General features: G+C 45.4%; 1 protein-coding gene across 2 annotated transcripts; it reads right to left on the reverse strand.

The window, feature by feature from the left end:
* Nucleotides 1-812: 812 nt before the first annotated feature.
* Nucleotides 813-26,801, reverse strand: LOC139702676 (zinc finger protein 480-like). 2 transcript variants are annotated; one of them, XM_071604377.1, is made up of 7 exons: nt 23,162-26,801; nt 21,033-21,159; nt 20,485-20,667; nt 8,022-8,107; nt 5,424-5,550; nt 4,877-5,008; nt 813-4,348 (listed from the first exon to the last, which is right to left on the reverse strand). In XM_071604377.1, exons 1-7 carry the CDS (start codon nt 23,174-23,176, stop codon nt 3,459-3,461), a joined length of 1,560 nt encoding a protein of 519 aa, XP_071460478.1. In that variant the 5' UTR covers nt 23,177-26,801; the 3' UTR covers nt 813-3,458. The 2 variants fall into 2 exon arrangements, with proteins under 2 accessions (XP_071460478.1, XP_071460479.1); XM_071604378.1 differs by lacking the exons at nt 813-4,348; nt 4,877-5,008; nt 5,424-5,550; nt 8,022-8,107 and adding an exon at nt 16,253-19,954.
* Nucleotides 26,802-27,250: the final 449 nt, after the last annotated feature.

The following is a 27,250-nucleotide window of genomic DNA, read 5'->3' on the forward strand; positions in this document are numbered from 1 at the left end:
TAACTTCAGGCTCCGGGGTTGGCATCCTTGATAAACCAACCAGAATGTGGGAGGTGTTAAGGCAGTTCAGCTCAGTGGTCAGAAGTGCAAGTTAACAACCATAAGGATAATAAAACAAACTTAACAAATCCCATTATGTATGCTAACAAATTATTCACATAGAAGTCAAAAAAAGAGATTATTTTACCTTTAATGCCTACTTTTATATACTCTATTTTTATTTTTGCTTTATGGAAAAAGGTGCATTCTGTGTGAATTACTTGGCCAACAATAGAAAGGCATTTAGAAACACACTAACAATGCTGGTGGATGCTGGTAATCCCAAGGACTATTAAGATTGATGGTGGATGATCCACATTCAAGACCAGGGTAGGCCACTCAGCAAGCACTTTTCCCAAGATTGAAATAAATAAAAAATAAAGGGGTTAGAGATATCCTTCAGATGTCGGTAGAGAGGCCTTGGGCTTAATGCCCAGTGCTGGTGGAGGGAGGAGAGGAAAAGGAAGTATGAGATGCACATTCATCAACAATGACGCAGGCACTTGGATGTCCATATCTGACACCATGCTTCTGGGAGCCTTCCATCCTACCCACATACTTACCCTAGGGCAGAGCACGGAATAACTCAGGTGCAAAGCATGTTTATCTGTTCCCAAGATTATATGTTGTTTGATACACCAGGGAAATTAAAAAAAATCTGTTATAAATCTCTTTGAACCTTAAGAATCTAATGGTGCATGTTAAGTTTCCAGTATAAAGAACCAACTGAGGTGGAACAAAACTGTTGTAGAAGAAACGCAATCCACCCATACTTATGTGAAAGATTAGATTTTATTAAGTATCATATGAAATCTACGGTACATTCTGAATAAATCAGCAGCAAATGTAACCTCAGCAGGTGAAGGTGGATCCTCATGAAGCATGTGCTCTTGTGGTTCTTTAGGTTCATCTCTTCTCTCTGATAACTTTTCAATTCCAAGAATGAGACAATTAGTCACCAACGGTGCTAAACAGCTATGGCCATTAAATGCAGCAGTGGCCACCATTTCCCTGCATTCTTCCTGGACATAATCAGGCCCTAAGAACACACTCCTCTCCTCCGATAAAAAGCCCAGTCCCTGCAGTCTTGGCTGTCCCACTTCAGGCAGTTTGTAGAGTGTTCCTTACCCCATCCCACTATGGACAATATGGACAAGGGTGCACAGACCACCCCAGGCAGGATAACTGATACCTCAATTCTACATCCTGATCAGTCCCTTTGAAATATTTCTTGGTGCAGGCAATACTGAATTTTAATAGGCAGTGTCCTCCTACTCCAGGAGCAAGGACAACAGGAATCTTCGTTTCACGAAGTAAGACCTATACTCCTATGGGTTCCTTTCTGGACACAGCCGTGAAAGACCCGTAAGGAAGGCACAGAACCCAAGACGAGCAGGGTACTTTCCAAGAAATCTCAAAGAATGAGACACTTTATAACATGAAGATAACTGGGCCTTTTCAAATGTCCCTGCACCTTTGATATGTCCTTAGTTATAAAACATTATGTAATTTTTCCACAGTATGCGAGGCCAGAAGCTAATCTTTGATAATCAGAGACTTATTTATCCTTCCTATAAATTTTCTGACATAGAAGATTGTGTGAGATTTGGTGAAATAATGTACCACACAGTACATTTGTTAAGAGTCCTTTGTAGCATATGGACTCACTGGTGAATCCTGAGGACACTCCCTTGATGAAAGAACTATGCAGGGTCACAATGTCTGATTTTGCCAGAATAAATCCTCTCAGGACAACAAAATCACAAAGGTTTGGCAAAAAAAAAAAAAAACAAAAACACAGCACATTCCTTACAACTGGATGGTAGTTCTCTGGGTCATGTACTGTTCCAGATTTTAAAGCTTAGATTTAAGATCATGGCATGACTTTTGCACAGCTTCCTCAAAGGTGTCTCCTTGATGCCCTCTGGTCCTGAGGCATGGAAGTCTGTGCTATGTGCTGTGATTGTGACGGATGTTGCTCTTTAGTGTGGACTCTGACCACTGCTTGAACTCATAATGCAGGGGGTGCCACACTCACTGGATTCAAGCTCTACCTCTAGGACGTCTTCTCCCAGGATGTGCAAGCTGTGAACTGTGCCAGAAGAGCTTGGCACCTGCAGACATTTCCATGGTTTCTCTCCAGCGTGGATCAACTGATGTCCACTGGGACATGAGCACTGAAGACAGGCTTGGCCAAAGTCATTATGCTTTTGTGCCTTACCTGACGTGTACAGAGGGCTGAGTGCATAGCAAACATTTGCCATCTTGGTACATTTATGAGTTTTTTTTCCAGCAGGAATCCTGATGACAGACTTTTAACTTAGGGCCTGTTTGCATCCAATGTATAGGTGAGGTTCCTCTTCAACACAGACTAACTGAGGGTTTCTAAGCCTTAAATGAGGCCTAAAGGCTCTGTAGAGTCATTATATGTGGAAGATAGTTTCTCCACTAGGTAATAAAGTGGTCTTACATGGCTTGTATGCTGACTGAGACTTTGCCTAATTCATTTGTGGCTTTTCTCTGAGATCTTGACAATCTGCGTGATAGGAAATGTCAGTGAACACCTTGACATGCCCTCTTGGTGTGGATCACATGATCGGCCAGGCCAGATGCACCCTACAGGCTTTGCCACATTGATCACATCCATATGGTTTCTCTACATCCTGAGTGCCTGATATGTGGAAGCCAATCTGACTGAAGACCTCAAAACATTCGTTGTACTTTTTTTTTTCTCCTTATGGAGTACGGGGATTGAACCCAGGGACTCAACAGTCTAGGCAATCATTCTACCACTGAGCTACATCCCCAGCTCTTTATTTTATTTTGAGACAGTCTCATCATGTTGGCCAGGCAGGATTTGCATCAATCATCTTCCTGCCTCCTTGTGACGTAGTTGGGAACACAAGTGAGGCCCTTGCAAAGTGATTACATGTCAAAGCCTTCTCTCCAGTATAGATCCTCCAGTGTCGTCTCAGGGATGATTCAGACTGAAGACCTTGCCACATAGATTTCATTTGTAAGTCTTCTGTCCACTATGAATTATCTGATGCTGTCAGGTATGAGTTGCAACTGAAGATCTTTTCACACTCACTGCATTTGAAAGATTTCTCTCCAATGTGGATTCTTTGATTACTTGCTAGGGATAACTTGTGACTCATAACACTGCCACACTCACTGCATTTTTAAGGTTTCTCCCCAGTACGGATTCTATGATGATACGCAAGACGTGAATTGCAACTGAAGACCTTATCACATTCATTGCATTTGTAAGACATATCCCAGTATGAATTATCATCAGCTGTCTTGCTAGGTCTGAGTTGAGGCTGAAGACCTTGCCACACTCATTGCATTTGAAAGGTTTCTCTCCAGTGTGAATTCTCTTGTTGTTCAAGGTGTGAAATATGATTGAAGACCTTCCCTCACTCATTACGACTGTAAGGTTTTTCTCCAGTATGAATTCTACGATGACTTGTAAGGTTTGATTTTTGACTAAAGAACTTGCCGCAATCATCGCATTTGAAAGGTTTCTCTCCAGTGTGGATTCTTTGATGACTTATAAGGTTTGATTGTTGATGGAAGACCTTACCGCACACGTTGCATTCGAAAGGTTTCTCTCCAGTGTGGATTCTCCGATGTTGTGTAACATGTGCAGTCTGATTGAAGCTCTTCCCACACTCTTTACACTTGTAAGGTTTCTCTCCGGTGTGAATTCTACGATGACTTGTAAGGATTGATTCTTTATTGAAGACCTTGCCGCACTCATTGCATTTGTACGGTTTCTCCCCAGTGTGGATTATCACATGTTGAATGAGGTATGAGTTACGACTAAAGACCTTGCCACACTCATTACATTTGAAAGGTTTCTCTCCAGTGTGGATTCTACGATGACTTGCCAGGTGTGAAATCTGATTGAAGACCTTGCCACATGCATCACACTTGTAAGGTTTCTCCCCGGTGTGAATTCTCCGGTGGTTTGCAAGGTAGGATTTGTTACGGAAGACCTTGCCACACTCATCACATCTGAAAGGTTTCTCTCCAGTGTGGATTCTCCGATGTTGTCCAAGGTGTGAACTTTTATTGAACATCTTCCCACACTCATTACACTTGTAAGGTTTCTCTCCAGTATGAATTCTAAGATGACTTGTAAGATTCGATTTTTTATTGAAGACTTTGCTACATATATCACAAGTAAATCGTTTCTCTCCAGTACAGATTGTCTGATGTATAGTACGGTGTGATTCTTGATTAAAGGATTTTTCAAGCTCATTATATTTGTAAGGAGCTGCAGGAATGTTTCTTTCCGGTTCTTCTACAAATGATAAAGAATCTATAAGATCATGTTCATATTTATGAGAAATGTTTGCTTTGAAAATAAAAGGAATTCTTTGGTGGGATAGTAGCAAAGACACATTGAAAGAGGTAAAATAAGCCAGACTCAAAAATTAAGGGTTAAACTGTTGCTCTCATAATTAGAAACTAGTCCAAAATAAAGGAGAAAAGGCAGTTGGGGAAGTGACTGGATACCATAAAGACCAGAGAAGATTGGGGGTGGGAGGAATGGGAGGAAAAATGAAATGAATTTAACAAAATCATGTTACGTTACTATATAAAGATACCAAAGTGGATGTCATCGTCATGTATACATAGAGAAAGTTTAGAGGAGGGATAATAGAGAGAAGGAGCAGAGGAGGAAAAGGAGAAAGTGGAGCTTGAAACCAAATTCCTTGCATGTAAAGCCCAGGAAATGGATTTCACCTTAGCCCTGACCCCTCCCACTGCCAAAGCACCCCAACACAACTTAGTGGGCAGCTGCCTCTCTGCCCATGTGAGCTCTTACCTGCTTTCACACCCTCCACACATGCCCACTCATTTGCAGGCCTGGATATTTCCGCGGGGCCATTCACAGTCCAGAGCTCCCTCCCTTGCTCCAACCAGGAGACGACACTCAGGTCTGAAGGACATATTCCTGCTTGTAAAGAGAAAAGAAGCTGATGCACTGTGGCTTCTCCACAATCCAGCCCTATCTGTACATGAGAAAGAGGACATTACAGAGGAATACAGAAAATATTTCACTATATCATGTAGGTATCTACCTCTCTTCCTAGAACCACTGAATCAAAAGCACAGAAATAGAAAATGGGGAACTGGATATTTTAAGAGTCGGCTGTGGGCTTTATGTTGTGCTTCAGCTCTGGAAGCACCACTGCAGTATCATGAAGGGGGCAGAACATCTGAAGAAAGGGAACAAACTACAGAGGATGTACTGTGGAGCGTCTTTCACAGGCAACAGGACTTCAATCAGTCAATGTACAGAATCCCAAAGACAAAGGGGAAATGCTACGATATTCAGGGAAGATCCCAGCATCAGGGGAAGTCAAGCTCACCCAGGGAGACCAGGTTCCTGTAGGTCTCCAGCATCACATCCCTGTACAAAGCCCTCTGAGCAGGGATCAGGAACTTCCACTCCTCCTGGGAGAATACTATGGCCACATCCCTGAATGTCAGCAGACCCTGAAATTAAAACAGGCTTCACAATGGGGCACTGGGGACAGTTACAATCTTGATGCAAAATGTGAACCATAGAACCCAGACATGGTGGCACATGCTTGTATCCCAGCTATCCCCAGTCTGAGGTGGAAACATTGTAAATTGGAGGTGGGACTGGGAAACATAGCAAGATCCTCTCTGAGAATGAAGAACATAAGGAGTAGGGATGTAATGGCAAAGGGGACCTAGGTTCAACCCCATTACTGCAAAGAAGTAAACTGAAGTGAAATGATAAGGGAGGAGAAGTGTAAGCATGCAACTGATTCAAGTGAGAAGAGCTGCACTGTGAGGCTGTAAATACACATTTGGTATCTGTCTGTCTGCTGATGTGGAGCTCACCTGGAATCCCTGAAGACCTAAGAAGGATTTCTATGCTAGTGAGAAGACAGGTGCCAAAGCCCCCTAGAGAGCTTCACAAAGGGGCTTCTCCCCAGAAAGCCACAGGCAGGAGAGGCAGTTGTAACACAGTCCTGCCACCTACCTCCAGGGAAGGGAGAGGGACTGAAGTCCCAACTGATCACCATCACCCAGGATGTAATCAAGCCTGCCTACATAATGGAGCCTCCATAAGAACTCAACAGGACGGGGTGAAAGGGTGTTCAGATCAACGCGTGAGTGGAGGGTCCGGGAGGGTGTCGCACCATGCAAAGTGATGTGAGCTCCACGTCCTTTGCCCCACACCTTGGCCTATGCACCTCTGCCATCTGCGTGTTCACCTGTATCTTCTGAACAGGTGTTACCACAAGGCAAATGCAAGTAAAGTCCTTGACAGTTTTACGAAGCATTCTAACCATTTGTAAGACATCTCCCAGTTTTAATTATCATCATGTGAGGAGGGGATGAAGGAAGCCCCATTTATAGAAAGTCGTTCTGAATCATGGGCCATACTTTTGCAGGCCTCTGAAAAGGGGCCCATTTTGTGGGACAGAGACCTCAGCTGGTGGGATCCACCATGTATCTACACAGACAGTGTCTGAATTAGGTGAAATGACAAGTGCCCTCTGAAGAACTGCATTCTTGGCATATGGGCAAAATCCCTCACTTATTTGGGATCACAGAAGCTTTCTGTGTGCGGAGGGTATATAAGGAGAAACTGAGCTTGCTTTACCTGTGTTTTCAATATGTTCTGGTATTTCTGAGAATGTTAAATCTCCTAGTTGTGTTTTATTTTAATTTTCCTTAAGGCAAGATACTGCCTAAATCTGTACAGATTTCTCCCCTGCAGAAAACACAAGAAACATAGTAGCCAGCCACAGTGGTACACAGCTGTAATCCAGACCCAGGAGGAAGAAGCAAGAGAATCACAACTTCAACACCACCTCAGCAATGAAGCAAGACTCTAACTATAAAAAAGAAAAAAACAAGACAATAGGGATTGAGGATATAACTCAATGGTAGAAGGGCCTGATTTCAATTTCTAAGAAAGAAAGAAATAGGAGTCAGGATGCTCAGAGTCACTGTGCTCAGAGACTGTGCTGCAGGACACTGTGCAGCCAAAGCAGTCCATAGGAAAAAGAGGTCTGTGCAGAACCAACCACAGGTTGGGGCTGAAGGTAGACAATTCATATTAAAATTCATAAAATTTAGTTATGGTACTGGACAATGAACCAGGGTGCCTCACCACTGAGTAAAACTGCCAGCCGCCCCATCCCCTATTCCCCGCCTTTTTTTTTTTTTTTTTGGTTGTAGAAGACTGACACCAGGACACTTAACACTAAGCTACTACACACGTCTATTTTTTCATTTGAGACACATTAGGTCACAAATCTTAACATTCAGTTTCAGAAGCTTAAAAGGACCCCAATTTTCTTTCTGAGCACAATGGAATAAATACAGAAGCCAATTGCAGAAGAAAAATTAACACCCCCCAAAAAGGGATAATGAAACACCTCATTTTTAACCAACCAATGGTAAACAGGAAAAGGATTCAGAAAATATCTGAAACAAAAGCAAAATAAAAACAAATACACCAAAACTCATGAAATGCAGTGAAGAAGAAAAAAAAACAAAAGAAAGACCTTAGGGTAGTGAAACTTTACAACAAGGAAGAAGAAACCCAGGTCAACTAACCATACACCTCCAGGGGAAAGAGCCAACTGAAGGCAACAGAAGCAAAAGGCAGGAAACAATGAGCACTAGAGCGAGAGAACTGGTGTGGAGGACAGGGACACCACCAAACAGCACACTCACTTTTTTAAAAGATCAAAAAAAATGACAGAGGACTCCCAGGGGCACACCTGGTGGTACCTCCTCATGGGTTCCCTGCCACCAGGTCACAGTGGGATGGAATCTAAGCACAGAGGATGGAGTAAGGGAGGCCCCGGGGAGTGCAGGCACACTTGACAGGCAGGAGGCCACAGAGTCACCTGAGGCCAGCAGCTCCCAGGCCCAGCACTGCACAGGGGACTCAGGACCACCTGACAGCATCACTGTACCTCAGTGACAGCCATTCCTGACTCCTTTTCTTTCCTCCTCCTCTTCAGGGCTGTTTCCTCAGGTAACACGAGTCTACAAGTCAATCCTGGAAGGAGGAAACATACTCTTTAAGGCTCAGAATCATCACACCCTTCCTATGCCACAGCCACACACACAGGGAGGACCTCACCATGTGAGAAGATGGTCCCCTTCTGCCCACCCCTTTAGAGTGACCCAGGCACAGTAGTAAACTCCTGCAGGAAGGCGCACAGGAGACTTCTGTTACTCCTCTCTTTGGGCCTGGTGTCCCTGCTGGTGAAGCACACACAGGCTGCAGCAGTGGGGAGCTGGGCAGCACTGGGCTCCCTTCAGGGCATAGCCTGGCCCTGACCAAACTGAACCACAGCACAGTACCCCCTCACCTCTCCTGGGATCTCAGACTGATCTCAGTCCCCAGGATGGAGGACACAGAGCCAGTTTTTGAATGCTGCACAGAGAAGAGAATCAACTATTTTTCAGTATTATTAAAACTGGTAACATCCTCACCCCTGAATGGCACATCCAGTTAGTAGAATTATTGCAAAATGACTCGGGACTCTCATGGAACCCAAGATTAAGTACCCCCATTAGGGGCAAGCCCAGCCCACTACCCACCTTCTAGCTCTGCGCCTCTCTTGGAACCTTGTTCTTACCAGGATCCAGACAGCAGATGGTGAAGGAACAGAAAGAAATATGCAAAGTAGGCTGCATGGACCAGAGGTGGGGCAGGGTGTGGCTGGAGTGCTACAGGAGCTGGGGGGGTCGGTCACAGTAGTCTCCATGCAGTAGGTAACATCAGAACAAAGACCTGAGGTGTTGACCACCTGCAGCCCAGTGTCAAGGAGGCCTAGACCAGGAGACAGGACCCAGTGAAGGCCCTGAGGCTTAAGCAACCTGCTACCAGGAAAAGGAAAGAGGCCTGGGTGGCTGAGCAGCAGAGGCCCTGAGGCAGCAGAACAACCAGGACCCAGGTCTTCCCACATCTTTCCCAAGCCTCAAGAACAGTGTGCACCCTAGTTTCCACTCAGAAACAGTGCTGTTCCCTTTGGGATGTCCAGTTGAAGTCCACATCCTTGGTTTCCCCAAAACCAAGATTGAGCAAGACACAGAAATAACAGGACAGTACAGATTTATTGAAGGTACAGATAGTACTGTTAGGTAGAGCAGAGACTTTTGAGCATCTTCCAGAACATCATGATCAATCCCATGAACTCCTGTTAAAAGTATCTCAAAGGAAAAGCCACAAAGTACATTGGCTTCTCCATTTCCCTCTGCTGGATCCTGTACATTGGGGTGAATTCATTTTTCCTCTCTATGTGCTTAGCATATGGAGTAGCAAAAACCTGACATAGATTTTGGGTACTGTACTTCTGCAGGTTGTGACAAAATACCAAATTCATTATATGCAGCATTGTTTGTATTTCCTGAGGTTGTCTTTTCCGTGCTCATGATATGGTCCGGTGGCTCCATGGTTCTCCTTCTGTTCAGGCACAAGCAATGGGTTCAGCACATTCACAGCATCAAAGTTTCCCCCAGATCCTGCCCTGACTCCAGAGCCACCCAGAGAATCCTTCTCCTGATGGGCTCCTTTGTGACTTTCCACACCCTCTCCTCCATACTAAATGTTAATGTTGCTCTGTTTCCCAACCCCACAGGGTGGTTGGTGAACATCAATGACCTAATATCAGTGTGTTTTCCCACTGCCAGCCTCTTTATTCTCATGAGCTGTGAGCCATTCTACTTACTTTATCCAGGCTCTGTTTTGTCTGCATAAAAAATGCAAAGTCCTGCTGGGTGCTGTGACATGTGCATGTAATCCCAGCAACACAGGAAGCTGAGAGAGGAGCATTCCAAGTACAAGGCCAGCCTCAACAACTTAGCAAGACTCTCTCTCAAAACTGAAAAAGAAAAGGGGTTGGGATGAAGCTCAGTGTCACTCAATGGTAAAGCACCCCCAGGTTCAGTCCTCAGTACCAAAATATATGTCAAAAGTTGCCTAATTGTATCATAATACATAATTTCATGTTTTTCTACAATGTTCAAGAATTTAATTGTTCTTCATACTGAAAACATCAATAGAGAACGGATAGAAGAGACACCTGACTTTCTAACCCTAAAGGGCACCTTCAGCTGGCTGAAGGTGGGACCCACATGGTCATGAAGGAGGGGAATAGATCTGATGTGATGCAAACTTCTTTCCTGTGCAGCCTCCACCTGGGCCACTGCACACCACCCAGTCTGCATTGGGTGGAAGAAAGCAAAGCTGGTAGGAGCACAATGCTCCTGCTCCACCTATGCCACAAGGAAAGGAAGGACATGGTTTCTCATCTAGGAATCATACCTCTTCAGTTGGGATCTATACAAGAGTTTCATATTTTGTGAAAATATTCACATCTAGGTTTAAAACAGGCAGAAACATGGACAAGTCTTACCTACATCTTAAAAAGTAGCATTTATTACTCTCTAAATAAAAATAAATGTATGTATTTAAGCTAGGTTGTATTCTCAGGAGAACCAATTCGTCTATAAAGAGTGAAGTCGCTGGTGCAGGCAGAGACAGACATGGGAAAGATCACAGCAGGTCCCAGAGGTGGAGAACAGAAAAGGGGGAGGGGAAGATACATGAGGCTTCCTGGGCAACAGCATCATGGAGGGACTTTCAGGAAAAGCATTTATAATAGGACATTAATTTATTTGCACTCCATTGCCCTAATATCTGTGTCCCTGCCTGTCACCCATATGCTATCTTCTCAGAAGGCCACATGAGTTGCTGGGTTTTCTCTGTGAAAATAGACCCTTTTTGAAATGTTTGAAGGAGCTTGGGTTTTAAGGCTTTGATTATTAAAGGCAAAGTCTAATTTTATGGAAAAGCCAACCCCTCAGGTATTATCACAAATTCCTAGGGAATGGTCAACACTTAGAGGCTGTGGAAGAGATGTGGTAAATGCTAGGTTAAAACTAGACCCAGCTAGTAGCTGGGTTATGTGTGGAATGAATAGACTTCCCTCCCCGCCAAAAAATAAAAACTTTCACGTGATGAGAATGCAGAGGAAATAAAGGGAGGCCCAGAGATGAGGAGAGAGGTGGAGCTGGCCCTGCACATCCTGGGGAATGCTCGCTCTGGAACCTGCCTGGAGGCTTGCTGAGAGGCTCAGGCCTCACCTTCCTCCAGTGGCTGCCTCAGCACTCCCTCACCTGTGAGCCCTGGCACTCAAGGGCATTTACTAAAAACACCCAGGGCCACTGTTAACAGTGAAGTGTTGAGGGAGGGACAGAGCACAGCTGTGTGATGGACAAGACTGAGCACAGGGCACAGGGAAATGGACGACAGACGTGAGATGGTGGAGCAGTGAGCCTGGAGGGCCAGGTCTAAAGATGATGGAGGGGAGAGGGGGAAAGGCAGAAGCATGTCACGGGTTGCTCCAAGGTTAAGGCCAATGCCAGGCTATGACTACAAAGGGAAGAGTGGGCCAGGAAGGCACAGGCATAAACCCATTGAGTTCGGGTGGGTGGATGGCAAGGTGACAGGAACAAGGGTGTGATGGCAACACAAGACATTGGCAATGGGGGCCAATGGTCAGTGGGAAGCATGTGGAGACCTGCTGTGGGCAAAGATCAGGAGAGGAGGAGCCCACCTTGGTGGACAGTGACTGAGGCGCATTCAGAGTGTAAGCAAACGAGATGGAGCCTGGGGACAGACATGGGGAGGGAGGAAGGATGTGCACAGGAAGGGAGGGAGCCGAGGGAGGGGACCCTGGTTGTGAGTGCACTGAAGCACCCAGGAGCAAGGGGCAGGGCTGCAGGGTGGTGGATGGCGGTCAGGGGCAGCATGCACTTCACAGAGGAGTGGAGGGTCCTGGAGGTTGAGCACTGTGGATTTGAGGGTGTTAGGCAGAGGACTCAAGGTACAGGCTGACACTAGATTTGGGAGTAGATACAGAGAAGGGGAAGGAAGATAGGTGACAGAGTTTGCAGGAACCACTGAAGGCAAGGAGGATTGTGGTCAGACTGTGGTCCTTGGAACAGGGAAAAAAGGTTTCTGTTTTCTCCTGGTTTTTGTTGTTGGGGTTGTTTGTTTGTTTTCAAAAAGGTTACAGAATGTGGGTCCAGGGAATATATATTAGAAAGTGTGGGAGGAAGTGAAGGACAATGAACGCTTATGGATTTCTAAAGGTCACAGCAATGGAGGGTGGAGGATGTAGCCAGACGTGTAAGGAGTGAACCTCAAGGGTCTCCTTTCCTCCTAGAGCCTGACTCTGCAGCACACACTGTTCACTTTAGCTTGGCACCTGTTTCATACATTGTGGCCCAGCAGACATCCAGGGCAGAGGAGAAGCTTCCAATAGCTCAGGCGTCTGGACAGATACCAGAAGATGCTTTCAGGATACTCCAGGCCTGACTCCTGGCTGCAAAAGGCTATTTTTAAAATGGTGCCCTACCTGGGTCTCCGCTCCCTTCCTGGGCTCAATGTAGAGCTGTCAGGATGACCGATGTAAGCAATCCACTGTGGACCATTTGCTTTCTTCTCAGGCTAGACCTCCACATCCACAGATGCATGCACTCAGGCTGACAGCAGGATCACATGTCCTTGGAGCCAGTGGATACACCAGGCCAGTCTGCACCACAGCTCAAAGAAGTCCTGCAGTCACGACTTTCCCAAAGGATTCCTAAGCAGCAGCTTCAGTACCCAATCACTGGTCCTCCTGTCTGCAGAACAGCTCCCCTGGAGCCCACAGACATCTGAACCCCAGGGTGCTGGAGGACCTTGGCCTGCACACAATGCCAAGGATTCCCACAGGGTCCTCTGACCCTGACCCTCTGGTGCTCACCTGAGTGCGCCCACCCAGTCTGACCCACAAGCCCCTGTTAGTCCTCTGGACCCAGCTTCCTCTGCTGCTTATGGACACTGTGAACAGTTTCCATTGCCCAGAGCTCAGCACATCCTCTCAGAGCTGGGCCTTCCAGAGGACCAGAGTGAGGACCTGGCCATCTGCTCACCACAGCTCATCTAGTGGCTGTGATTAAGAAGAGTCCACAGCAGAAACCACCTTTCTTGGGTCACCTTCAGGGCTGTCCCTAGAGTGTAGAACCACAGGAGTGGACTTGCTGTCCACCCATCCTGTCATCTAAGTTAGGCTTGCTGGTGGACAGTGGCCACTGCAGTGCTGTGCAGGTGCAGTGCAATTGGGAGGTAACATCGTCCTGGACAGCCATCACCTCTGTATCTAAAGCTCTGCAGGATGCTGGGCCTGAGGGTCCTAGAGCAGGTTTAGGGCTGTAGGAATGTGGTTTTATTCTGGGTGGGGCCACAGAGGGAGGTGGTTAACAGTACTATCAGGAAAGTATAGCATCTGCTGAGAGGTTTTATCTTGAATGCAGGAGGAGTGCTGTCCAATGCTCTTATCATCTTCATGCCCTAATGAGTTTTTTCTCTATTAGTTGGTTCTTGTTGTGAATGATACTGCTCATGAAAGAGTGAATGCACCTTGCATTTCCAAGGTAATAGTCACTTGGCATTTGAAGGTGGGAATTCATAACCCACTTGAATCAAAGTGTGGAATATGATATGTCAAGAAATTTGTAATGTTTTGAACAACCAACAATAAAAAATTTTAAAAAAAATAGTCACTTGGCTGGGTGCATTATAGTTTTTAAATTTATATTTGATTATTAAAAGCAATCTATATTTACAGAACAAATAAGCCTATAGTTAGGATTTCTTTTTTTTTTTTTTAAATATTTATTTATTTATTTTTCGGTGGACACAATATCTTTGTTTGTATGTGGTGCTCAGGATCGAACCCGGGCCGCACACATGCCAGGCGAGCACGCTACCACTTGAGCCACATCCCCAGCCCCAGGATTTCTCATTATACCTTTTCTGTGCACACAAAGTCCATGATTGTTACATTTTTCCATTCGTATGGTCTATATCACAGTTAAAAAACTATATATAGATAATTATGGGCTAAAATCCATACTTTACATTGGAGTTCACTCGTTGGAATTGGAAAATTCATAGTGTTATAGACCCATTTTACTACATCATACTGAAGTTTCAGCATCCTAAAGATCCCCTGTGCATTATCCATCTATCCCTTCCTTCCTCCAAACAACTAACAACCACTGATTGATCTTTTCATGGTGTGTCTAAAATTGCCTATTTCTCAATATCAAGTAGATAAGAGCTCTGCAGTGTGTAGTCTTTAAGATTGCCTTCTTTCATTTGGACATTTGCACTAGATCTCAAAGCCCTACAAAAAGAAGAACAAATCAGCAGCAAAAGCAGTAGAAGGTAAGAAATTATTAAAATTAGAGCAGAAATCAATGAAATTGAAACAGAAGAAAAAATTGAAAAAATTGACAAAACAAAAGGTTGGTTCTTTGAAAAAATAAATAAAATTGACAGACCCTTAGCTACACTAACAAAAAGAAGGCAAGAGAAAACTCAAATCACCAGCATACAGGATGAAAAAGGTAATATCACTACAGACACTACCGAAATACAGAGGATAATCAAATATTATTTTGAAAACTTATACTCCAAAAAATAGAAGACATTGAAGGCATTGACAAATTTCTTAAGTCATACGATTTGCCCAGATTGAATCAAGAAGACATCAGCTCGCCCCCTTGCTCCTGTGCAGGTGTGAAGAGGCCTTCCTCCATCACTGCAGAGCTCCTAGTGACATCTAGTGATCACCTCTAAGTCACAAAATCCAGTCTCGATAAAGCACGTTCATTTGTATACCCCTGAACATTTCTTTGAACAAATGAAAGGAATATATGCTGCAATCTGCATAACAGGGATGGAGGAAATGATGAGAAAAATAATTATGAAATAAACCATGTAACATATTGGCTTATATCATATTCTGAAAGTAAGATATTATCCCTCGGGAAAAATACTCTTCGGGTAAAACTGTTTAATCATATGGATCACTTATCATCATTTCCAAACATCTTCACTGCAGTACTATAAACATGTATTAGGCGGTTGATCTAGGGAGTTTTTTCAAAACATTTCCAACAACCTCACTGTGCAGTGGCAGCTGTGTGACAGCATGTGGAAAACAGAAAACCATGAGCATAAAGAAATTGGAGCCTCCCAAACAACAAGCAAGGAGAACCAAGATGAAACATTCAGGGACCACAGAGCTTGAGTAGCCTTTGATGCTAAACTGTGCATACCCCATCCTTGTCACCACTGTCCCTCCTCTCCCCCTGGCTAAGGAGATGATAAATTCCGCAGCAGCAGCTGAAGTCTGAAGCACACCCAGGTGCCCACATTCAAGCCTCACTGTCACAACACAAGCCAGGCACTATTCCCTATTCTCAGGGACCTCAAGAACAGCTTAGGTCGACCACCACCACCACCACCACCACCCCACCAAGCCTCGTTGTGTGATGGACACTTCAGGCTATGGTATTGGCATCCTTGATGAACTAACCTGATGTGGGTGGTGCTTAAGGCAGTTCTGGTAAGGTGGTAAGAAGTTAACACTCATGAGGATGACAGTACAAACTTAACAAAACCCACTATGTATGCGAAGAAATTTTGTGGCATTCATCTTTAATGCTCATCTTATTACATACCCTTACTCTATTTTTATTTTTGCTTTATGGAAAAAGGTGCATTCTGTGTGTCTTAATTGCCCAATGAGAGACACATTTAGAAACACACTACTAATGTGGTGTATGCTGATAATCCCAAGGGCTAGTCAGATTGAGGGTGGATGATCCATGTTCAAGCCCAGCAGTGACTCAGCAAGGACCTATCCCAGGATTGAAATAAATAGAACAAAATAAAAAAAATAAAGGGGCTAGGGATGTCCCTCAGTGGTACAGAGGACTTGGGCTTAATGCCCAGTACTAGGGGAGGGAAGAGAGGAAAAGGAAGTATGAGATGCACATTCATCAACAATGACGCAGGCACTTGGATGTCCATATCTGACACCAAGCTTCTGGGAGCCTTCCATCCTACCCACATACTTACCCTACGGCAGAGCACGGAATAACTCAAGTACAAAGCATGTTTATCTATTCCCAAGATTATATGTTGTTTGATCCACCAGGGAAATTAAAAAAAAAAAAAAACTGTTATAAATCTCTTTGAACCTTAAGAATCTAATGGTGAATGTTAAGTTTCCAGTATAAAGAACCAACTGAGGTGGAACAAAACTGTTGTAGAAGAAACGCAATCCACTCATACTTATGTGAAAGATTAGATTTTATTAAGTATCATATGAAATCTACGGTACATTCTGAATAAATCGGCAGCAAATGTAACCTCAGCAGGTAAAGGTGGATCCTCATGAAGCATGTGCTCTTGTGGTTCTTTAGGTTCATCTCTTCTCTCTGATAACTTTTCAATTCCAAGAATGAGACAATTAGTCACCAACGGTGCTAAACAGCTATGGCCATTAAATGCAGCAGTGGCCACCATTTCCCTGCATTCTTCCTGGACATAATCAGGCCCTAAGAACACACTCCTCTCCTCCGATAAAAAGCCCAGTCCCTGCAGTCTTGGCTGTCCCACTTCAGGCAGTTTGTAGAGTGTTCCTTACCCCATCCCACTATGGACAATATGGACAAGGGTGCACAGACCACCCCAGGCAGGATAACTGATACCTCAATTCTACATCCTGATCAGTCCCTTTGAAATATTTCTTGGTGCAGGCAATACTGAATTTTAATAGGCAGTGTCCTCCTACTCCAGGAGCAAGGACAACGGGGATCTTCGTTTCACGAAGTAAGACCTATACTCCTATGGGTTCCTTTCTGGACACAGCCATGAAAGACCCGTAAGGAAGGCACAGAACCCAAGACGAGCAGGGTACTTTCCAAGAAATCTCGACGAATGAGACACTTTATAACATGAAGATAACTGGGCCTTTTCAAATGTCCCTGTACCTTTGATATGTCCTTAGTTATAAAACATTATGTAATTTTTCCACAGTATGCGAGGACAGAAGCTAATCTTCAATAATCAGAGACTTACTTATCCTTCCTATAAATTTTCTGACATAGAAGATTGTGTGAGATTTGGTGAAATAATGTACCACACAGTACATTTGTTAAGAGTCCTTTGTAGCATATGGACTCACTGGTGAATCCTGTGGACACTCCCTTGATGAAAGAACTATGCAGGGTCACAATGTCTGATTTTGCCAGAATAAATCCTCTCAGAACAACAAAATCACAAAGGTTTGGCAAAAAAAAAAAAAAAAAAACACAGCACATTCCTTACAACTGGATGGTAGTTCTCTGGGTCATGTACTGTTCCAGATTTTAAAGCTTAGATTTAAGATCATGGCATGACTTTTGCACAGCTTCCTCAAAGGTGTCTCCTTGATGCCCTCTGGTCCTGAGGCATGGAAGTCTGTGCTATGTGCTGTGATTGTGATGGATGTTGCTCTTTAGTACGGACTCTGACCACTGCTTGAACTCATAATGCAGGGGGTGCCACACTCACTGGATTCAAGCTCTACCTCTAGGACGTCTTCTCCCAGGATGTGCAAGCTGTGAACTGTGCCAGAAGAGCTTGGCACCTGCAGACATTTCCATGGTTTCTCTCCAGCATGGATCAACTGATGTCCACTGGGACATGAGCACTGAAGACAGGCTTGGCCAAAGTCATTATGCTTTTGTGCCTTACCTGACGTGTACAGAGGGCTGAGTGCATAGTAAACATTTGCCATCTTGGTACATTTATGAGTTTTTTTTCCAGCAGGAATCCTGATGACAGACTTTTAACTTAGGGCCTGTTTGCATCCAAAGTATAGGTGAGGTTCCTCTTCAACACAGACTAACTGAGGGTTTCTAAGCCTTAAATGAGGCCTAAAGGCTCTGTAGAGTCATTATACGTGGAAGATAGTTTCTCCACTAGGTAATAAAGTGGTCTTACATGGCTTGTATGCTGACTGAGACTTTGCCTAATTCATTTGTGGCTTTTCTCTGAGATCTTGACAATCTGCGTGACAGGAAATGTCAGTGAACACCTTGACATGCCCTCTTGGTGTGGATCACATGATCGGCCAGGCCAGATGCACCCTACAGGTTTTGCCACATTCATCACATCCATAGGGTTCCTCTATATCCTGAGTGCCTGATATGTGGAAGCCAATCTGACTGAAGACCTCAAAACATTCGTTGTACTTTTTTTTCTCCTTATGGAGTGCGGGGACTGAACCCAGGGACTCAACAGTGTAGGCAATCATTCTACCACTGAGCTACATCCCCAGCTCTTTATTTTATTTTGAGACAGTCTCATCATGTTGGCCAGGCAGGATTTGCACCAATCATCTTCCTGCCTCCTTGTGACGTAGTTGGGAACACAAGTGAGGCCCCTGCACAGTGATTACATGTCGAAGCCTTCTCTCCAGTATAGATCCTCCAGTGTTGTCTCAGGCATGATTCAGACTGAAGACCTTGCCACATAGATTTTATTTGTAAGTCTTCTGTCCACTATGAATTATCTGATGCTCTGTTAGGTATGAGTTGCAACTGAAGATCTTTTCACACTCACTGCATTTGAAAGATTTCTCTCCAATGTGGATTCTTTGATTACTTGCTAGGGATAACTTGTGACTCATAACACTGCCACACTCATTGCATTTTTAAGGTTTCTCCCCAGTACGGATCCTATGATGATAAGCAAGAGGTGAATTGCAACTGAAGACCTTATCACATTCATTGCATTTGTAAGACATCTCCCAGTATGAATTATCATCAGCTGTCTTGCTAGGTCTGAGTTGAGGATGGAGACCTTGCCACACTCATTGCATTTGAAAGGTTTCTATCCAGTGTGAATTCTCTTGTTGTGCAAGGTGTGAAATGTGATTGAAGACCTTCCCTCGCTCATTACGACTGTATGGTTTTTCTCCAGTATGAATTCTACGATGACTTCTAAGGTTTGATCTTTGACTAAAGAACTTGCCGCAATCATTGCATTTGAAAGGTTTCTCTCCAGTGTGGATTCTTTGATGACTTATAAGGGCAGATTTTTGATGGAAGACCTTGTCACACTCATTGCATTTGAAAGGTTTCTCTCCAGTGTGGATTCTTTGATGACTTATAAGGGCTGATTTTTGATGGAAGACCTTGTCGCACTCATTGCATTCGAAAGGTTTCTCTCCAGTGTGGATTCTTCGATGTTGTGTAACATGTGCAGTCTGACTGAAGCTCTTCCCACACTCTTTACACTTGTAAGGTTTCTCTCCGGTGTGAATTCTACGATGATTTGTAAGGATTGATTCTTTATTGAAGAGTTTGCCACACTCATTGCATTTGTACGGTTTCTCCCCAGTGTGGATTATCACATGTTGAATGAGGTATGAGTTACGACTAAAGACCTTGCCACACTCATTACATTTGAAAGGTTTCTCTCCAGTGTGGATTCTACGATGACTTGCCAGGTTTGAAATCTGACTGAAGACCTTGCCACATGCATCACACTTGTAAGGTTTCTCCCCAGTGTGAATTCTCCGGTGGTTTGCAAGGTAGGATTTATTACGGAAGACCTTGCCACACTCATCACATCTGAAAGGTTTCTCTCCAGTGTGGATTCTCCAATGTTGTGCAAGGTATGAACTGTCATTGAACATCTTCCCACACTCATTACACTTGTAAGGTTTCTCTCCAGTGTGGATTCTCCGATGTTTTCCAAGGTGTGAACTTCTACTGAACATCTTCCCACACTCATTACACTTGTAAGGTTTCTCTCCAGTATGAATTCTAAGATGACTTGTAAGATAAAATTTATTATTGAAGACTTTCCTACATATTTCACAAGTAAATCGTTTCTCTCCAGTACAGATAGTCTGATGTATAATACGGTGTGATTCTTGATCAAAGGATTTTTCAAGCTCATTACATTTGGCAGGAGCTGGAGAAATGTTTGTTTCCGGTTCTTCTACAAATAATAAAGCATCTATAAGATCATGTTCATATTTATGAGAAATGTTTGCTTTGACAATAAAAGGAATTCTTTGGTGGGGTAGTAGCAAAGACACATAGAAAGAGGTAAAATAAGCCAGACTCAAAAATTAAGGATTAAACTGTTGCTCTCATATGTAGGAACTAGTCCATAATAAAGGAGAAAAGGCAGTTGAGGAAGTGACGGGATACAATAAAGATACAGAGAAGATCACGGGGGAGGAAGGAAGGGGAGGAAAGAAAAATGAATTTAACAAAATCATGTTACGTTACTATATAAAGATAACAAAGGGGATGTCATCGTCATGTATGCATAGAGAAAGTTTAGAGGAGGGAGAATAGGGAGAAGGAGCAGAGGAAGAAAAGAAGAAAGTGGAGCTTGAAACCAAATTCCTTGCATGTAAAGCCCAGGAAATGCACTTCACCTTAGCCCTGACCCCTCCCACTGCCAAAGCACCCCAACACTACTTAGTGGGCAGCTGCCTCTCTGCCCATGTGAGCTCTTACCTGCTTTCACACCCTCCACACATGCCCACTCATTTGCAGGCCTGGATATTTCCTCGGGGCCACTCAGAATCCAGAGCTCCCTCCCTTGCTCGAACCAGGAGAGGACACTCAGGTCTGAAGGACACACTCCTGCTTGTAAAGAGAAAGGAAGCTGATGCACTGTGGCTTCTGCACAATCCACCCCTATATGCACGTGAGGAAGAGGACATTACAGAGGGATACAGAAAATATTTCACTATATCATGTAGGTAACTACCTCTCTTCCTAGAACCACTGAATCAAAAGCACAGAAATAGAAAACGGGGAACTGGATATTTTAAGAGTCGGCTGTGGGCTTTATGTTGTGCTTCAGCTCTGGAAGCACCACTGCAGTATCATGAAGGGGGCAGAACATCTGAAGAAAGGGAACAAAGTACAAAGGATGTACTGTGGAGCATCTTTCACAGGCAACAGGACTTCAATCAGTCAATGTAGAGAATCCCAAAGACAAAGGAGGAAATGCTACGATACACAGAGCAGATCCCAGCATCAGAGAAAGTCAAGCTCACCCAGAAAGACCAGGTTCCTGTAGGTCTCCAGCATCACGTCCCTGTACAAAGCCCTCTGAGCAGGGACCAGGCACTTCCACTCCTCCTGGGAGAATTCTATGGCCACATCCCTGAATGTCAGCAGACCCTGAAATTAAAACAGACTTCACAATGGAGCACTGGAGACAGTTACAATCTTGATGAATAATCTGAACCACAGAGCCCAGACATGGTGGCACATGCTTGTATCCCAGCTATCCCCAGACTGGGATGGGAACATTGTAAATTGGAGGTGGGACTGGGAAACGTAGCAAGATCCTCTCTGAGAATGAAGAACATAGGAGTAGGGATGTAATGGCAGAGGGGACCTAGGTTCAACCCCATTACTGCAAAGAAGTAAACAAAGAGAAATGAGAAGGGAGGAGAAGTGTAAGCATGCAACTGATTCAAGTGAGAAGAGCTGCACTGTGAGGCTGTAAATACACATTTGGTATCTGTCTGTCTGCTGATGTGGAGCTCACCTGGAATCCCTGGAGAGCTAAGAAGGATTTCTATGCTAGTGAGAAGACAGGTGCCTAGAGCCCCCTAGAGATCTTCACGAAGGGGCTTCTCCCCAGAAAGCCTCAGGCAGGAGAGGCAGTTGTAACACAGTCCTGCCATCCACCTCCAGGGAAGGGAGAGGGACTGAAGCCTCAACTGATCACCATCACCCAGGATGTAATCAAGCCTGCCTACATAATGGAGCCTCCAAAAAACTCAACAGGACGGGGTGAAAGGATGTTCAGGTCAACGCGTGGGTGGAGGATTCTGAAGGGTGGCGCACCACACAAAGTCATGTGAGCTCCACGTCCTTTGCCCTACACCTTGACCTATGCACCTCTTCCATCTGCGTGTTCACCTATATCTTCTGAACAGGCTTTACCACAAGGCAAATGCAAGTAAAGTCCTTGATAGTTTTATGAAGCACTCTAACCACTTTTTGAATGTGAGGAGGGGATGAAGGAAGCCCCATTTACAGAAAGTCGTTCTGAATCATGGGCCATACTTTTGCAGGCCTCTGAAAAGGGGCACATTTTCTGGGACAGAGACCTCAGCTGGTGGGATCCACCATGTATCTACACAGACAGTGTCTGAACTAGGTGAAATGACAAGTGCCCTCTGAAGAACTGTATTCTTGGCATATGGGCAAAATCCCTCACTTATTTGGGATCACAGAAGCTTTCTGTGTGCGGAGGGTATATAAGGAGAAACTGAGCTTGCTTTACCTGTGTTTTCAATATGTTCTGGTATTTCTGAGAATGTTATATCTCCTAGTTGTGTTTTATTTTAATTTTCCTTAAGGCAAGATACTGCCTAAATCTGTACAGATTTCTCCCCTGCAGAAAACACAAGAAACATAGTAGCCAGCCACAGTGGTACACAACTGTAATCCAGACCCAGGAGGAAGAAGCAATCATTTGAGACAGATTAGGTCACAAATCTTAACCTTCAGTTTCATAAGCTAAAAACGATCCCAATTTTCTTTCTGTGCACAATGGAATAAATACAGAAGCCAATTGCAGAGGAAAAATTAACACCCCCCAAAAAGGGAAAATGAAACACCTCATTTTTAACAAACCCATGGTAAACAGGAAAAAGATTCAGAAAATATCTCAAACAAAAGCAAAATAAAAACAAATACACCAAAACTCATGAAATGCAGTGAAGAAGAAAAAAAAAATAAAAGAAAGACCTTAGGGTAGTGAAACTTTACAACAAGGAAGAAGAAACCCAGGTCAACTAACCATACACCTCCAGGGGAAAGAGCCAACTGAAGGCAACAGAAGCAAAAGGCAGGAAACAATGAGCACTAGAGCGAGAGAACTGGTGTGGAGGACAGGGACACCACCAAACAGCACACTCACTTTTTTAAAAGATCAACAAAAATGACAGAGGACTCCCAGGGCCACACCTGATGGCACCTCCTCATGGGGTTCCCTGCCACCAGGTCACAGTGGGATGGAATCTAAGCAGAGGATGGGGTAAGGGAGACCCCGGGGAGTGCAGGCACACCAGTCAGGCAGGAGGCCACACACAGTCACCTGAGGCCAGCAGCTCCCAGGCCCAGCACTGCACAGGGGACTCAGGACCACCTGACAGCATCACTGTACCTCAGTGACAGCCATTCCTGACTCCTTTTCTTTCCTCCTCCTCTTCAGGGCTGTTTCCTCAGGTAACACGAGTCTTTACAAGTCAATCCTGGAAGGAGGAAACATACTCTTTAAGGCTCAGAATCATCACACCCTTCCTATGCCACAGCCACACACACAGGGAGGACCTCACCATGTGAGAAGATGGTCCCCTTCTGCCCACCCCTTTAGAGTGACCCAGGCACAGTAGTAAACTCCTGCAGGAAGGCGCACAGGAGACTTCTGTTACTCCTCTCTTTGGGCCTGGTGTCCCTGCTGGTGAAGCACACACAGGCTGCAGCAGTGGGGAGCTGGGCAGCACTGGGCTCCCTTCAGGGCATAGCCTGGCCCTGACCACACTGAACGACAGCACAGTGCCCCCTCACCTCTCCTGGGATCTCAGACTGATCTCAGTCCCCAGGATGGAGGACACAGAGCCAGTTTTTGAATGCTGCACAGAGAAGAGAATCAACTATTTTTCAGTATTATTAAAACTGGTAACATCCTCACCCCTGAATGGCACATCCAGTTAGTAGAATTATTGCAAAATGACTCGGGACTCTCATGGAACCCAAGATTAAGTACCCCCATTAGGGGCAAGCCCAGCCCACTACCCACCTTCTAGCTCTGCGCCTCTCTTGGAACCTTGTTCTTACCAGGATCCAGACAGCAGATGGTGAAGGAACAGAAAGAAATATGCAAAGTAGGCTGCATGGACTAGAGGTGGGGCAGGGTGTGGCTGGAGTGCTACAGGAGCTGGGGGGGTCGGTCACAGTAGTCTCCATGCAGTAGGTAACATCAGAACAAAGACCTGAGGTGTTGACCACCTGCAGCCCAGTGTCAAGGAGGCCTAGACCAGGAGACAGGACCCAGTGAAGACCCTGAGGCTTAAGCAACCTGCTACCAGGAAAAGGAAAGAGGCCTGGGTGGCTGAGCAGCAGAGGCCCTGAGGCAGCAGAACAACCAGGACCCAGGTCTTCCCACATCTTTCCCAAGCCTCAAGAACAGTGTGCACTCTAGTTTCCTTGCCTGTCTGAAAAAACACATGTGATCTTTGTCTTTCTCCTCTTAAGATATAAAACTTACCAATATGATAATACATTGTGCTATTTCGATATATGTCAAAGTATCTAGCCAACACCCCCAAGTACAGGATCACCCTACCTGAAATGCTGAGGACTACAGGGGAGAGACACCTGGGGAGCTAAAGAAGTCACACGATGGACCATGAAGGTAGAAAGGCCCACTAACATCCCAGCATGGACTTGAGGACACAACTGGCCACAGAACTCTAATGTTCATAGGAGAAGTCTCCAGGAGTACTATAGAGGAGAATGGTATCAAAGCTGTGATCAAAAAGATGAGGAGAGACAGTGGGCACGGACAGGCTGAGCAGAGGTACAAGCCTCAACTGTGGGGGAGCACTGCCATCAGAGAACAGGGGGTGGGGCCTGGCAGCAGAGGAATGGCCAAAGTGATCAGGGAGGAATCATAATGAATGCAAGGAGAGTTTTAAGATAGGTAGATGTCCTAACAACTAAGAAGAGAAAAGAGAAGAGGGAGTCATCAACTGGGCAATGTGCTAACAGAAAAGAGAAATGAAAAAGGGAAATTTGATACTGCATTTAAGCCAGGCACAGTGGCAATCCCACCTACTTAGCTTGGGCCAGGAAGATGGAAACATGGGACACTTAGCCAGACCCTCTCTCAAAATAAAAATTAAAAGGACAAAGTATGTGGCTCAGTGGTTAACTCCCCCGGGGTTCAATTCCCAGTACCAAAAAAAACCCCTTACATTGTATATATTTTATATGGAGTTTTTTGGTACTGGGATATTTGGGATGTATGTGTGTGTGTGTGTGTGTAAAAATCTATCTTTCCTTTTCCTTTACTATCTGAGACAGAAAAAAATCCCAACTGTTTCTACTGTCTTACAATCATTACACAATGCCTCCCCTCTATTCAGCAATATGTGGTTTCCCCTACTGGCAGATTCCTTATGTCCCACAATGTCAGTACCGATTCTTTTTATTTAAGGAAATGTCATCCTATAGATGACATTTAGGGGTTCAGTTCCACAACAAAGGCACTCACTTCACATGCTGTAATAGGGAGCTATCATTCATCGTTGTGTGATAATGGATAAAAGTCATGGTGCCCAAAACCCCCTCCGGGGTTTCAGTTAATCTTCTAGCATATTCTTCCATGTGTACCTGTATGCATAATAAAGTATTTCCCTAAGTGAAATTACCCCATGGAGCAAATTAACAAGACCCGAGCAGGGAGCATGGGAAGCTCTAATTTATAGCCGACCAATGAATTCAGGTCCCAACCCAGGACATGTGGCTGGCATGGGAACTGGGGTGTGTATGGAATTGTGGTACTAAAACACTCAACCAGTGACATTGGATGCTATCTCCAGGTAGTGATTCCCAGATCTGGATGCAATTACAGAAACCTAAGATGGTATATGACACAGAACTGTTTGCTGACGGAGACAGATTCCCACGTATTTAGATGACCACAGTTAAGAGTGCTGTACACAGTGTTGCACTTCAGCTTTCCCTATCCCCTCACCAACACTACACCATCTCTGGAAAACACAAGAGGGGAACCCACAACTGAATGGCTCAAGTCACTGCCTTCTGGCCCAAGAGACTACAAAAGGAAGCTATCCTAATCCCAGAACTGCAGAACACACAAAACTTAGAAACAGCAGTTTTGTCATTCCCTTCTTCAGCTGTATAGTTCAAACAAACAAAAACTTAACTTACACTTACCTTATTGGAGACAGAAATCAATATATTACAACATCATCATCCACACCCAGGGGCCTCTGTCTTCATTGCTGCTTCCCTCCCTCACTCTGATCATCTCCATTCTCACCTCCACTCTGATTTCCTCACCCATCCTGGGTCCTGCTCCCTTTGCTTCTCTCTCCTCTCCTGGTTTCTCCCCTTCTTCCCTCTACTCCTTCCCTCCATCTGATCTTCCCCATTCCTGCAACTCCCTTCACCTCCAGTCAGTCTTTCTGCCCAGTCTCCTCATTGTCCCCAATCTCCACAGATGTCTGCCTCTTTCTTCCCCATCCACTCTCTCCCTCTGGCCTGCCTGCTGCAGGCCCCTGTCCGCATGCTCTGGACCCGCACATCACTAGGCCTCTTCCCTGGGCTCCCTTGTCACTACTTACACCTCTTCTTGTCCCAGCACCAGTTGTCCTCTGCCATCCCTGCAGATAATCCATCCTCTCCTCCCCTGCTCAGCCTGAGGTCCCTCCCCGTTATGTCCCTTTCCCTATGTGGCTGTCCTTCACGTCTCCGGAGATTGAGATTCTAGATTTCTCCATTTCCTTTTCCCCTTGTTGGGAGAATTAGGAGACCAGGACGCGCGCTCTGTGGAGAACTACCCGCGCTCGGACAGGCTGCGGGCGGCGGGGAGGGAGCGGGGACCGACAGGGCGTCCAGCGGCCCAGGCCAACCCCGGCTGGGACTCGCGCCAGGAAACAGACCAACGCGACTCTCCCGCGGCGACCGAGCTGACTACAGGTGGACGGCGCGCGGCAGAGACGCAGAGGTCTGTTGGGACCCAGTCCCCGCCACGGACCCGCCGGCGACCCAGTAGCGCAAACAACCCAGAGACCGGGAACTCACCAGCCGCTCGACGACGGGATCCGCTTCCGGGTCTCCTCGTGGACGCGCGGGCTCCTGGAGGATTGCAAACAAGGAGGAACCTGGAGCTGGTGGGCGGGACCGGAAGGCTTGACGGGCGGGGGAGGGACGATGGAGAGAGTGGATCTCACAGGTTAAAACCCACCCAATGAGCGGGGTCGCAAAGCTTGACGGGCAGGGAGGGATCGATGGAGAGGGCGGGCCTAAGAGGGTAAATCCCACCTAGTGGAGGGGGGTGGAGAAAGCTGACGGACAGGGGCGTGGCGATGGGGAAGGCGGGACGCACTGGGTGAAACCCACCCAGTGGGCAGGATTGGAAGACTGACGGGCAGGGGCGTGGCGATGGACAAGGCGGGACTCACTAGGTGAAACCCACCCAGTGGGCGGGATTGGAAGGCTGACG

This window comes from Marmota flaviventris, chromosome 18, assembly GCF_047511675.1.
Source record: "Marmota flaviventris isolate mMarFla1 chromosome 18, mMarFla1.hap1, whole genome shotgun sequence".
Lineage (NCBI taxonomy): Eukaryota > Metazoa > Chordata > Mammalia > Rodentia > Sciuridae > Marmota > Marmota flaviventris.